This window comes from Gopherus flavomarginatus, chromosome 2, assembly GCF_025201925.1.
Source record: "Gopherus flavomarginatus isolate rGopFla2 chromosome 2, rGopFla2.mat.asm, whole genome shotgun sequence".
In the NCBI taxonomy this organism is placed as follows: Eukaryota; Metazoa; Chordata; order Testudines; family Testudinidae; genus Gopherus; species Gopherus flavomarginatus.
This window is the reverse complement of record NC_066618.1, coordinates 121,358,236-121,371,591: the sequence shown is the minus strand read 5'-3', so window position 1 is coordinate 121,371,591 and position 13,356 is coordinate 121,358,236. Positions and strand designations below refer to the sequence as shown.

General features: G+C 44.4%; 2 protein-coding genes across 7 annotated transcripts in view; one reads left to right on the top strand and one right to left on the bottom strand.

Moving 5' to 3' along the window:
* Positions 1 to 13,356, top strand: part of CTNNAL1 (catenin alpha like 1) — a 156,206-nt gene that overhangs the window by 133,006 nt on the left and 9,844 nt on the right. For all 5 annotated transcript variants that reach the window (XM_050938179.1, XM_050938177.1, XM_050938178.1 and 2 more), the window contains exons 13-14: positions 12,867 to 12,917; positions 13,021 to 13,175. In XM_050938179.1, the coding sequence (XP_050794136.1) occupies positions 12,867 to 12,917; positions 13,021 to 13,175 (206 nt within the window). The remainder of the gene's footprint in view (positions 1 to 12,866; positions 12,918 to 13,020; positions 13,176 to 13,356) is intronic.
* Positions 3,324 to 13,356, bottom strand: part of ABITRAM (actin binding transcription modulator) — a 41,890-nt gene continuing 31,857 nt past the window's right edge. The window contains exons 6-7 of one of the 2 annotated variants that reach the window (XR_007772357.1): positions 5,530 to 5,612; positions 3,324 to 3,796 (exon numbers count right to left, since the gene is read on the bottom strand). Coding sequence is in view for 1 of the 2 variants with exons in the window: in XM_050938271.1 (XP_050794228.1) it covers positions 5,601 to 5,612 (12 nt within the window). In the remaining variant the exon portion in view is untranslated. Of the gene's footprint in view, positions 3,797 to 4,660; positions 5,613 to 13,356 lie in introns of those variants that run through there. The other variant, XM_050938271.1, reaches the window with a different exon arrangement.

Genomic DNA, 13,356 nt, shown 5'->3' with positions numbered 1-13,356 from the left:
TTATGTCTGAAGATACAAGCACTACAGTAATGAACAACGGTTTGTTAATAAATTCAGAAACTGACAGTATATACCTGGGGGTTGGCAAATGCCTGTTAAATGGCTTCAGTACTACTTGAATGGCCCTTTAACAGTTTCAGTGCTGTGCTAATAGGGCTGGCAGGCTGGAGGGTTTTTTCACTTTTAAGTTACTAGATCCGCTCAGGAGTTAGTCACCAGGCTAGAGCAGCTAGCTGTGGGAGCCTGCAGGAAGGGTCAGAACAGGGATAGGAAGAGGAAGGAGGGTGGACACTAAGACCCAGGGGTGCAGCAAATTTCCGGGTGCCCTATGCGGCTGCCTATGCTTAAGGATGGCCCTGTTCACTAGTCAGAATCCTAGTTCCCTCTGAGGCAGCTTTGTGTAAAAAGCTTGATATAGAAAGAAATTGAATAATCCTGGTTGGTTCCCCATTGCCAGCTCTGCACCCACACTGCTTGAGAACAAACACCAAACAGGCAAAAGTAGTATAAAGTGTAGGGAAGAAAAAAGTGTGTGTGGTTAGGGGAGGGGAAAAAGCACTTAAAAAGGGGGATACGGGGAGGTGGAGTATAGAAATGCTATAGAAAAGGAGAGAGATACAAAGACACAAAAGATTGGGACAGATTCATAGCTCAAGTAGACCTGGTCAAACATTTTCCAACAGAACACTTTCCTGTTGGAAAATGCTGATTTGACAAAAACAAAATGTTTCACGGGAACACACTGAAACTGTCATGGGAAGTAGTCAGACATTTTGTTCTTCTTCAAGTGCTGGTCCCACACATGGGCATATTCACATCCTCTGCCTGAGTCTGGAAATTCTAACCAGTATGCAGTAGTTCTGCTCATGTTTCAGACTGAGGGCATAAGAGGCAATGTGGGCCAACGCCTCTCTAGTACCATCTGACCACTGCATGGCCTGAGTTGGAATCCCTGTGTCCACAGATTTTTCCTGCTTTTATCCTTAGTAGTCTGCAAATAAATTTATAAATAATTTTTATATTAATAGAGTTAGTGTAAATAGTTATTTCCCTGTACAGGGACTTCCTCGTCCTGGTGTGGGACTATGCCGAGAGTCCCCACATTCAAGTACAGTGTCTCCTGTCCTTGCTCCTTCTCTGAGCAATGATCACCAAAGCTGCCTCTACAGCTTGGGTGAGATGCATATTGCTGCGAATTGCGGCATTTGTCACTCGTTTCCACAACAAACCTGCAAAGTTCATGAGCTTTGATTAAGGAAACACCTTAAGGAGAAGTCTGTGAGGCCTTATTCTGATCTGAGCCAGGGAGGCCACCTTGTACATCTGCCCCATTAGACAAGCAGCACTCCTTCAAGCACATACTTAGGAGTGGAGCCTGAAGCAGCGAAGGCTAAGATCTATTCTGTCTGGGCTTCCCATGAGCAGAGGGAGCACTCACATGGTCGGAAGGACAGATCCTCATCCAAATCTGCCCATAAAAGAAGGGATTCCTCCTCGAGCCCCTTCAGGATGGTTGAGTCTTTGCATATGGATTTTGTTGGTCCAGGACCACAGAAGATCCCCAGGCTGGAGGGTAAAGCGCACAAGGAAAAGGATCTGTCAATACCTTGGTGGTACCAGCTCCAAAACACAAGAACTGACATCTGTTGACTCCATCCAGAAGTGCTGGACCTGGTTGTTCCTTGGTACCAGCCTGCCCTTGAAGGACCGTCTAACTTCCTGGAATGTATCGGAACTGTTTATCCTGACCATTAGAATGCCCTGAACACCTGGTCATGTGGACACCTACGCTATGTCTGGTCATCCTGAGACACACGTCACGGATGCAGTTAAGTCTTCTGGTGTAGCAAAGAACAATCCCCTCTCCAGCCCCTGGGCAAGAGCATCCACCCTCCGTAACCATTGGCCCGAGCAGTGCAGACGGAGTTCTTGGACTCGGATGAGTTGGACACCCTAGCTGGTTCATCTCCTCATAGAGAGCTGAGTCCTGATAAACAGAGCTCTGAATGCCATCCTCCCAAATATGACTTCCCAGGGACCATTGCTACCCGATGCCATGGAGTCCCTCTCCCTCCGCCACATATGCATGGTTGATCCTTCCATTTGGCCTTATTGGGGCCCCTGGAACCCCTGTGGTAGATGTCCTGGAGCTGTCCATGAATCCAACCACACTTCTTCTACTTGGCGCCCACCGGATTCATAAGAATACAAGGAGGCGGACATTGACCTGGGTCTGCAGGAACCAATAGTACCAACAGGAGTCTTGTCCTTATTTCTGGATGAAGCTATCACTCCACCTTCACCATCTCTACTGGACAACCATGCGCAGTACCAGGGGCTCCTGCAGAGGATAGCCAGTGACCTCCAGGTACCACTGGTGGAGGTCCAGGGACTCCCAACATCAACTCCTAGATATTCTGAAGCTCTAGGTCTATGCAAGGTGGCGTTAATGAGGATATCCAGGAGCCAGACAGGTTGGTCTGGCACACTGCAGCCTCATGTGCCCCCATGCCTAAGAGGGCTGAGAAATTATGTTTTGTCTCTGCCAAAGGGGCTGAATTTCTTTTCTTCCACCTGGCAACAATTCTGTGGTTGTACATGCAGCCACAGAGAAAGAAAGATTGCAGCATCCCAAGACCATGCCAGCTGAGGATGGAGCCCAATTTCAGTCTTTCATAGAAGAGGGCAAGTTAGTGGCCTTCAAACTGCTGTGGACACTGCATCCAAAGGCTTGGCCACTGGCATAGTCATGACGCATGTGTCTTGGCTTCACTCCTCAGAAAGGTCCAGTACACCATGCAGGAGTTGCCTTTCAACGAGTCAGATTTGTTTAGCAGGAAATCAGATGAAAGACTCAGCATCAACTCCTATTCTTGGGAAGTTACACCCTGGTCCAGAGGAGAAAACACTAGAGGCAGGTGTAAAAGCCAAGGCTGCTCCCTCCACAGATGTTCTGCCATCAGCATCCAGCCAAACCCCTGTGTAAACAGAGGCTTCAGAGGTCTCTTTTTTTTCAGCCTCCCTCTACTACCAAAACCTCTATCCATTCCCAGCTACCCACTAAGGGATACTTTTGAAACCTCAGTCAAGATCCGCCCACCACTACTGATGCCACCCACATCAATCTCTCCCCTCCTTAACTTTCAGGGCTCCCTCTCACTTTGCACCCAAAATTGGGACTCTCTCTTGATAGCTGGGTATTAGAAATTATCCATCAAGCATACTCTGTAGAGTTTCCCTCTCTCCCTCCTCACAAAACCCTTCCTGGTCCCCTTTCAGGGACCATTCTCATGAGGTACAGGAGGGAGCCCATCTTCGAACAAGTGCTACCTCAGTATCAAGGAAGAGGGTCCTATACCCCTTATTTTTTAGTCCCCCCAAAAGACAGAGGGTGGAGAAGCATTCTGGACCTTCAACAACTGAGCATCTTTATTCAAAAGCCAAATTTTAGATGATTAGACTAGCATCAATAATCCCCTCTCTACAGGAGGGAATGTGGTTTGTGGCAAGCAACATGAAGGATGCCTATTTCCATGTAGATGTTCATCTGTCCCACAGAAAGTTCCTTTTGGTTTCGAATGGATCAGGAACATTTGCAGTTCAGAGTCCTTCCCTTTGGACTAGCAACAGCACCCAAAGTATTTACAGAGGTCGTCTTTGTGGTGGCAGCCCAAATGAGATGTCAGGGTTACACAGTTTTCCAATATCTCAGCAATTGGCTCGTAGTAGGTCATTGCAGCCATGAGTTCAGATCAGCATCTTTGTTCTTTCTACATCTTCTAGAAGCACTGGGTGTCTGTTTAAACAAAGAAAAGTTTGTTTTAACACCCACACAGATGATAAACTTTATCAGAGTGACACTGGACTCCATTGCAACAAGAGCTTTCCTCCTCATAGAAATATTTTAGTTAATGAGCAATCTGATAGCACTGATGACTCGCAGACCAAGGACTATGCTCAGGATGTGCTTTCCTTCATCTACGCTGCCCAGTGGCCTGGCTCTAGTCAGTCTATTCATCAGACCAGGATCACATCAACACCACAGTGACTTTTCCCACCATGGTCAGCATCTCTCTTACCAGGAGATTGAACCCAGTACCTGGATCACCTGGGAGGCCAGACTGCACATCCATCTACTGGAACTGAGAGCAGTCCACCTGGCATGCAGGGCTTTTCTCCCGCTCATTCATTCTCTTCATGTCCAAGTAATGTCAGACAACATCACCATGGTCTTACATAAAAAAAAAAAAGGGTAGAGCAAGATGTCTTCCCCTGTTTGTAGGAGTCAGGCTTTGGAACTGGTACATCACAAACCACATCAGTCCCAGCCACATACCTTCCAAAGGCCCAAAACTCCCCAACAGAGAACCTGAGCAGACACTTCTCTGCAAACCATGCATGGGAGATACTCAGCTCTATCCTGAGCTAGATATCCACTCAATGGGAAACACCTCAATGGGATCACTTCATGTCCCAAATGAACAGGAAGCTTCACTTGTATTTCTCTAGAGGAGCTATAGATCACAGCTTCCAGGACCATGCTTTCCTGTTGTCATGGACAGACAATCTCAGATATGCCTTTCCTCCCATTCCCCTGTTACCACAGGTCTTGAGAAACATCTCTCAGAGGGATAGCTCAGTGGTTTGAGCATTGGCCTGCTAAACCCAGAGTTGTGAGTTCAATCCTTGAGAGGGTCATTTAGGGCTTAGGGGCAAAAATCTATCTGGGGATTGGTCCTGCTTTGAGCAGGGGGTTGGACTAGATGACCTCCTGAGGTCCCTTCCAACCCTGATATTCTATGATTCTAGGACAGGGCCAGAGTCATTCTTCTCATGCCCAGCTGGCCCAGATACTTTTGGTTCCGGTAGCTCCTGAGAATGTCAAGCCACCATCCTTTTGGGATTTGCCTCTTCCTTATTCTGGAAGGGGGCAGAATCAGCCACCCCAATCCATACCCTCTCAACCTCATGGCTTAGTGTTTTGGATGGGCATCAGAATGAGAACACTCTTGCTCAGCACCAGGCCAAGCTATTTTTACTTAAAGTAGGAAAGACTTAGAACCTGCTACTTAGCTAAAAGGAGACGCTTCTCTACCTAGGCTCAGAATAAACCACCGCCTCCAACTTCTGCAAATATCTTAGTTGTTTAAGATTATTTCCTGTTTTTAAAAAACTCAAGTCCTTCCATTGGCCCATCTTGCAGCCGTCAGTGCCTTCCTGACAGTGAGGTTTATTAAAAGCCTAGTCAGGACCTTTCTCTGTCAGTTGTAAAACTTACACCTGAATGTGACCTCAACCTCATCCTATTAGCACTCACCAGGCCACCATTTGAACATATGGTAACATGCTCCATGTTGCACCTGTCCATGAAAGTCATGTTTCTAGTTGCTGTTTCCTCAACCAGAAGGGTGAGTGAGATGGGAGCCCTCCTGGCAGACCTACTGTATGCTGTTTTTCTCCCTTCACCTACATCCTAAATTTTTCTTCAGGGTATTTCTGAAATCCACATCAACCAGACTATCCACTTACCTATTTTATTCCTGAAACCCCGTGCTTCTGATGAGGAGAGGCGACTTCATTCCCTCGACCTCAGATGCACCTTAGCGTTCTACCTGCAGAGGACCACATCTGTCAGAAAATCATTTAGGCTATTTCTTGCTATAGTGGAATGGACTCGAGAACAAGCTTTATCCTCTGAGAATCTCCTAATGGAGTTCTGGTTACATGATCATGTGCAATGAATTAGCACATTTCCCTCTGCCTGAGGTAAGAGCACATTCCACAAGAGCATAAGCTGCCTTTACAGCATCCCGGCAGGAAGTACCCATACTGGACATATGCAGAGTGGCTACCCGAAGCTCCATTTACAAAACATTATGCGCTAGTTCAGGCATCCTCTCACCCCCCACCACTCCAGTCTCAACACTCCTTGTCAATCACGCGCATGTGGAATCCACATAGGTGCCGGCACTTGAAGAAGAAATAGACCAAGTGGAACAAGAGTTGAATGAGCTACGAGAGACAGAAGGCAGCACTGTTCTCACTGCCACAACATCAGAACTCGAGGCCATCAACAAACAAGTGAAGGATACCTTGGCACGATCAGATGGTTGGTAATACTGATTCTTGGAATGAAGATACTCTACACTTTACAGTACTAATAAATGTGGTTGTGATGGGTTGGACCCCCCTTTTGAGATGCCCCTTCTGCTCCACTAGCCTGGATTGGATTCCCTCTCTCTGGCCTCTTGCAATGCACGCACACAGGTAAGGCCACACCCAGTTGCAGACAGACTGAAGTCAATTCTGTGTGAAAGGATTCACCCCAGCACTCACGTTCACATCCCTTTTTGAGGAATAAACCCAAAATAATATTGTCTTGCACTGTATAGAAAAATCTGCACAGCGCGAGCTCATAAAAATTCGCCCTCTCCCTCAACTCAGACATAGGTTAGGGGTTTGTTACAGGAGTGGGTGGGTGAGATTCTGTGGCCTGCGTTGTGCAGGAGGTCAGACTAGATGATCATAATGGTCCCTTCTGACCTTAAAGTCTGAGTCTGAGTTTATGAAGTTGTTTACCTGCAACTGGAAGTTTGTTGAGATGTGTGGTCCCTATGTGTACTCCACTACCCGCCCTCTGTTCCCTCTGCTTCAGATCCTCCTCAATTCACAATAGGCAGAGGAACTGGAGAGACTTCAGGCTGCGCTTCCTCTTACATGCTTGGTCTGAAGCATGAGGAGGACTACTGAGTATGTGCGGGCCAATGGACACTACTTGTTAGACTTTCTGGACTGGGTTGTATGGCACGCATGCGCACTCACATGTGGAATACCGTTAGGGACCACACATCTTGAAGAACTTCCAGTTACAGGTAAGTAACCTCTATTTTTAAATTTTTTACTTTTGTTCTTCTTAATTGCAATATAAAAGTCAAAACATTTAAACTTTTAGACACATGACAAATTACAATAAATCAGAATGATGAAGTTGAAAAAATACTTCTGGAATATTTCATTTAATGAAGAATTCTGAGATTTTGATGTTTTTGCCCGATTAAGGATGAAACCAAATTTCAAAATCTCACAATTCCCATATGACAAATAGTTTTTTCAAGCAGCTGTAACCTGTACTAGAATAGTATTACCACTATACACATGCTTCAGAAACCTGCCACCACCTTTCCCTTTGCAACTGATTGTATCTGTGCTAATAGGAGGAAATTATGGTCAATAACAGCTAGGCAGATCTTTGTGAAACGTTAAGACTCCTGCATAGCTAAAACATATGGGAAGTGGTATTTATTTACAGGCAATGGAAATCCTGCATGGGAGACCCACATCTGAGAAGACTGCATCCTCCTTTAAGTAGCATGCTTGACCTGCATGTAGAGCATATTACTTGTGGCTTGTCTACACAGGACACTCAGAAAAGTTAACACTAATTAAACAAAGGTGCGAAATGAAAGTGCATTAAACTGCTGTGTGGATGTTCTCGTTCAAAAGTAAAGAGGCCTTAGTTCACTTAAGCTTAAGCCAACTATGTTCACTTTACTTCTGAATGAGAAATAGGTTGTAACACAAGTTGTGCCCAAGGATTGGAGGCTGTCTGGGAAAGCAGTGACTCACAGAAGGCCTTACAGTCATCGCAAATAATCACCTCCACATTAGCTGTCAAAGCAATGCTGTGGCAAAGGGGCTAATGCAATCCTTGGATGTATAAAAAGTGGGGAATATCCAGTAGAAGCAGGGAAGGGATATTTCCACTGTATACAGCAAGACCACTACTAGAACACTGTGTTCAGTTCTGGTGTCCATGCTTCAGGGAGGATATGAAAATATAGAGAGAGTTCAAAGGAGGGCCACAAAATTGATCTAGGAGCTGGAAAATGCGCCTTATGATGCAAGTCAAGGAGGTCAACTTATCAAAGAGAAAGTTGAGTGGTGACTTGATTGTTGTGTCTAGCTACGTACACGTGCAAAGGTTATCTGATACCAGGAGGGCTTTTCAGCCTCGCTTACAAAGGCTTAACAAGATCCAGCGGCTGCAGGTTAAATAAAGTTGACTTTGAAATAAGACATAGTTTCCTGGTTATGAAGGTAATTAAACATTGGAACAGTTTACTAGGGAGGTGGTAGATCCACTGTTGCTCAGTGCTTTTAAGAGAGGATTAGAGCTCTTTTAAAAATATATATGCTTTAATACAGTGTCTGGGAGATATTCTATGACCTTAATGTGCAGAGGGTCAAGCTGGATGGTTGTGGAGGTTCCTTCTGGCCTTGAAATCTGTGAATCTGAATCCCCCTGCTCTTCCCCTTCCTTCAGGAACCATAGGCAGAACAGGATTGCCTGCATTGCACTCTGCATACTCATAACACTTTCAGTTCTGTGTTAAGATAAGATAATCAAATCTCATGCTGTAGTGCTTCAACCAGTCATCCGTCAGGAAATAAGTAGGGCTGTCAATTCATTGCAGTTAACTCACTCGATTAACTCAAAAAAAATTAATCATGATTAATCACACTGTTAAACAATACACTACCAATTGAAATATATTAAATATTTTGGATGTTTTTCTACATTTTCAAATATATTGATTTCTATTACAACATAGAATACAAAGTGTACAGTGCTCACTTTATATTATTTTTTATTACAAATATTTGCACAGTTAAAAATAATCAACAAAAGGAATACTATTTTTCAATTAACCTCATACAAGTAATGTAGTTCAATTTCTTTATCCTGAAAGCGTAACTTACAAATGCAGATTTTTTGTTGTCACACAACTGCTCTCAAAAACAATGTAAAACTTTAGAGCCTACAAGTCCACTCTTTCCTACTTCTTGTTCAGCCAATCGCTAAGATAAACAAGTTTGTTTACATTTATGGGAGATAATGCTGCCCACTTCTTACTTTAAAATGTCATAAGAAAGAGAGAACAGGCATTCACATGGCACTTCTGTAGCCGGCGTTGTGAGGTATTTAAGTGCCAGATACGCTAAACATTTGTATGCCCCTTCGTGCTTCGGCCACCATTCCAGAGGGACATGCTTCCATGCTGATGATGCTCATTAAAAAAATTGTGACTGAACTCCTTGGGGGAGAACTGTATGTTTTCAGTTCCGTTTTACCCACATTCTGCCATATATTTCATGTTAAAGCAGTCTCGGATTATGACCAATCACATATTCATTTTAAGAACACTTTCACAGCAGATTTAACAAAACGCAAAGAACATACCAATGTGACAAGTATCAGAGGGGTAGCCGTGTTAGTCTGGATCTGTAAAAGCAGCGAAGAGTCCTGTGGCACCTTATAGACTAACAGACGTATTGGAGCATGAGCTTTCATGGGTGAATACCCACTTCATCTGATGCATGAGTTCATTTTTTTAATTGCTTGACAGCCCTAGAAATGTTGTTTTTTTTCCTGATGCACAATTGGTTGGGTATATTCTGTGGGTTTTTTTCACCTTTCTTAGAAGCATTAGAGATTGCCCATGGCTGGAAATGGGACACCAGATGGGTTGGAGCAGTGGTACAGAGAATCCTCTTTCTAGATGCTTGACTGGTGTGTCTAGCTCACATGCTCAGGATCATACTTATTTGCCAGAGTTGGGGTCAGGAAAGAATTTTTAGCCAAGGTCAGATTGCCAGGGATGCTGGGTTTTGGTTTGGGTTTTTGCCTCCCTTTGCAGCATAGAGCATGGTTTGCTTGCTGGGATCATGTGGACATTTCTCACCTAATGAATTCCCTGCCTTTACAGGGGTCTCAAGCTTTGGTGGCACATTGATCTCTCCTGTTCTTTCAAAGGCACATAGGTTAGCCTCCTGAGGACGGAATTCTTTAGTTAGACTGAATTCTTTGGGCTTAATAAAGGGGTATCTGGTTGAAAATGAATGGGCTGTGATGTACAGGAGGTCAGACAAGAAGATCTAATGTTTCCTCTGGCCTTAAACTCTATGAAGCAATGTAAATTAACTTCATACCTTTAAATTGTACTAACTTTCCTGAATCTCAATGAGTAGATAAGTCCTTATAGATCAGACAGTGTCTGTAGAGCAGTGGTAGGCAACTTGCAGACTGTGGGCCGCACATGGCCCATCAGGGTAATCTGCTGGCGAGCCGTGAGACAGTTTGTTTACATTATAGACTAACAGACGTTTTGGAGCATGAGCTTTCGTGGGTGAATACCCACTTCGTCAGATGCATGTCATCTGATGAAGTGGGTATTCATCCACGAAAGCTCATGCTTCAAAACGTCTGTTAGTCTATAAGGTGCCACAGGATTCTTTGCTGCTTTTACAGATCCAGACTAACACAGCTATCCCTCTGATACTTTGTTTACATTGACCGTCCACAGGTATGGATGCCTGCAGCTTCTAGTGGCCACAGTTTGCCATTCCTGGCCAATGGGAGCCACAGAAAGTGGTGTGGGCTGCAGGGACGTGCTGTCTGCCACTTCCCACAGCTCCCATTGGCTGGGAAGGTGAACTGCGGCCACTGGGAGTTGTGGGCAGCCATGCTTGCGGACAGTCAATGTAAACAAACTGTCTCACAGCTTGCCAGAGGATTACTCTGATGGGTCGCGTGCGGCTCGCAGGCCACAGGTTGCCCACCACTGCTGTAAAGGGAGAAATCAGTGTTGAGCAACTTTCCCGACACCAAAGCCACACAACTCTGCTATTCTCTGATGAAGATACTTTTTCTTTTATGCACTTATGGATGGCATTGGGACCCAAATCTACAAAAATGCATGAACGCTTTTGTGTGCACTTGACATAGATATGCAGATATCTCTATATGCTCAACCTTGGGCGATGGGCTGGGTCCCCAAAGCTGGTACTTCAGCAAGGTTACTGAGGCCAGCAAAATCCCCAGTGAGGAACAGTAACAGAAAATAAAAGTCATTCTGAATTGTTAGCATTGCCATTCAATGTAATATTCTCCTATTTGCATATTTGAGTCAACTGTCTTTAAGATAACATATATTTATTGGGAGAAGACAGCCTATTCTGTTATGTCATGCCATACATACTTCCTGCAGTAAGGGATCTCTATGCTACCATAACCATTTCAAGAAAGAATTCAGTTGCAGAACTGTGGTCCCTTTTAGAGTTAAAACATGGTTCTGTCTTTAATATAGGTAATGCTTAACTGTGTGTGATCTGTTTTTGAACTGTGGTACAACCTCCCACACAGCAAAGCAGTAACATGGTTAAAGACTCCATGCATCTGAAGAAGTGAGGTTTTTACCCACAAAAGCTTATGCCCAAATAAATCTGTTAGTGTTTAAGGTGCCACCAGACTCCTTGTTTTTTTTGTGGATACAGGCTAACATGGCTACCCCCTGATACTTGGTTAAAGGGCACAGTTAAAATGTATTCCTTGGCTCCAGCCCCATAAGCCTGCCTGCTGCTTATTGGCAACTTCCAGATAATGGCAACTTTTTGCTGCGAACCAAGAGGTCGATAAGAAACAGAATCTACTGTACTTATAAAATATATTACACGAAATAAACTTAAATGACATTCAGTACTATGAATGTGTAAATTCTTTGGTGGATCATTTGGTGCCAGTGCAATTCCCCCCTCGCCCCCAATTTCTAGTACATATGCAGAATTAGATCCGTTCCTTATACTGTATTTTGGATAGACATTCATAGTTTATAATAAGCCTTTGGGAACTTTGGCAGGAACATCCATGAAAGTGAAATAACAGCGAGTGGCCAGTTGTGGCAGGCGAGCAGTAATAGTATTGCACTAGTGCCTAGAAACCTCAAGCACGATTGAGGCTGCATTGTGCCAAGATGCTTTACAGCAGTGGTTCCCAACTAGGGGTGCACCTACCCCTGGGGGCGTGCAGCGCTCTGCCGGGGGGTACGTCAACTCATCTAGATCAGTGTTTCTCAACCTGATGGACGCGGGAAGGGTTTAGGGGGGTCGCAAGTGCAGGGTCCGTCTCAGAGGGTGGCAAACAGGGCAATTGCCGGGGTCCACATGCCACAAGAGGCCCCCTGAAGCTAAGTTACATGCCTCGGCCCCAGGTGGTGGGGTTCGGACTTGAGGCTCCTGAAGGAGGCACCATAGTCTGGAAAGGTTCAGAACCAATGCTTTACAAAACACACACAGCCACATTCTGATACTACATTGAAGAGCAGCGTAATTCATGATTGCCTTGAAATCGGTAGGACCAGCCATGGAGTCAGGTGTTACTAAGCCTGAGCAAGGGTATCCTTATCTGGCCCATAGTAAGACATTTATAAAAGAGAGCAAATCCAGGGAATGAGAAAAGCATCAGTTCCACTGAATGCTCCTGTGTTGGCCTCTAGCCATTACAGTCAATAAGGATCTGAGTGGCACAGGAGGAGGAGCAGCATGCCCCTCCTGGGTTTGTGTGGATTTCAGTTTGGAAACCTGCCAAAGAGCTGATGAGTCAACCAGTAGGTAGCTCCTCTTTATAGCTTCAAAATCACCCCTGAGAGGGTGATATAAAAAGGATGCAGCTATCCGCAAGGACTACTTAGCTTCTGAGCAGGTCATGCTGCCATGCAGGAGCGGGGCTTTGGGGTCTGGGTGAATCTTTGGAAGTCTAAGGGGCAGAACCCCCTCACTTTTCCTTGGACACAAATCCCACTCCCACAAGGAACAATTCAGAAGAAACCCCAAGTAGGAAGCAGTTTCCTATTCCGTGCACAGAAAAATCTATCATATGGAGCATATAGGCCTCTGTCTTAATTACTAAAATCCCATTCTGCAAAGTACTTACAAAGATGACCTTATAGTTTACTCTGTGGCTTGTTACTAAATTGAGTGCCTATACCTTTTATAAATCTTTTTCTTTAAATTATTTTTTGTTTAAACAGAAGCATAATGCAAATCTGAAAGCATTAAAGCCAGTCAAACTTGATACTGAGGTAAGATGCTTCCCTCTGTTTAGTATTGAACCTTTTAAATATTTGTTAATTTGTATAAAGAATGTAGTGAGTGGAAAAAATGCAGTAAGTTTATCATGTACAGGAACAAGCAAAACTTGGAAAACTTGGATTAGAACTGCATTTGCTCACGTCTGATGTAGACTCTGAGACTGAGAAATGGGAGGACCAGGAGAATGAGATTGTGCGCCATGGACAAAGTATTTCCAGCATGGCCCACTCCATGTACTTATTTACCAGGTAATTACTCTGAATACAGTTTAAAAAGGAAAAATGTATTTGTAGACCTTAGAAACCAGAGACAGTTTTTGGCTTTATCAAGAAAGCAGAACATTATAGGGACCTATAATTGAGTTTCATCCATATGCCTCCTGATTTTATATTCTAGTGTATAATACTTCATCACTAAACAGCTTGGTAA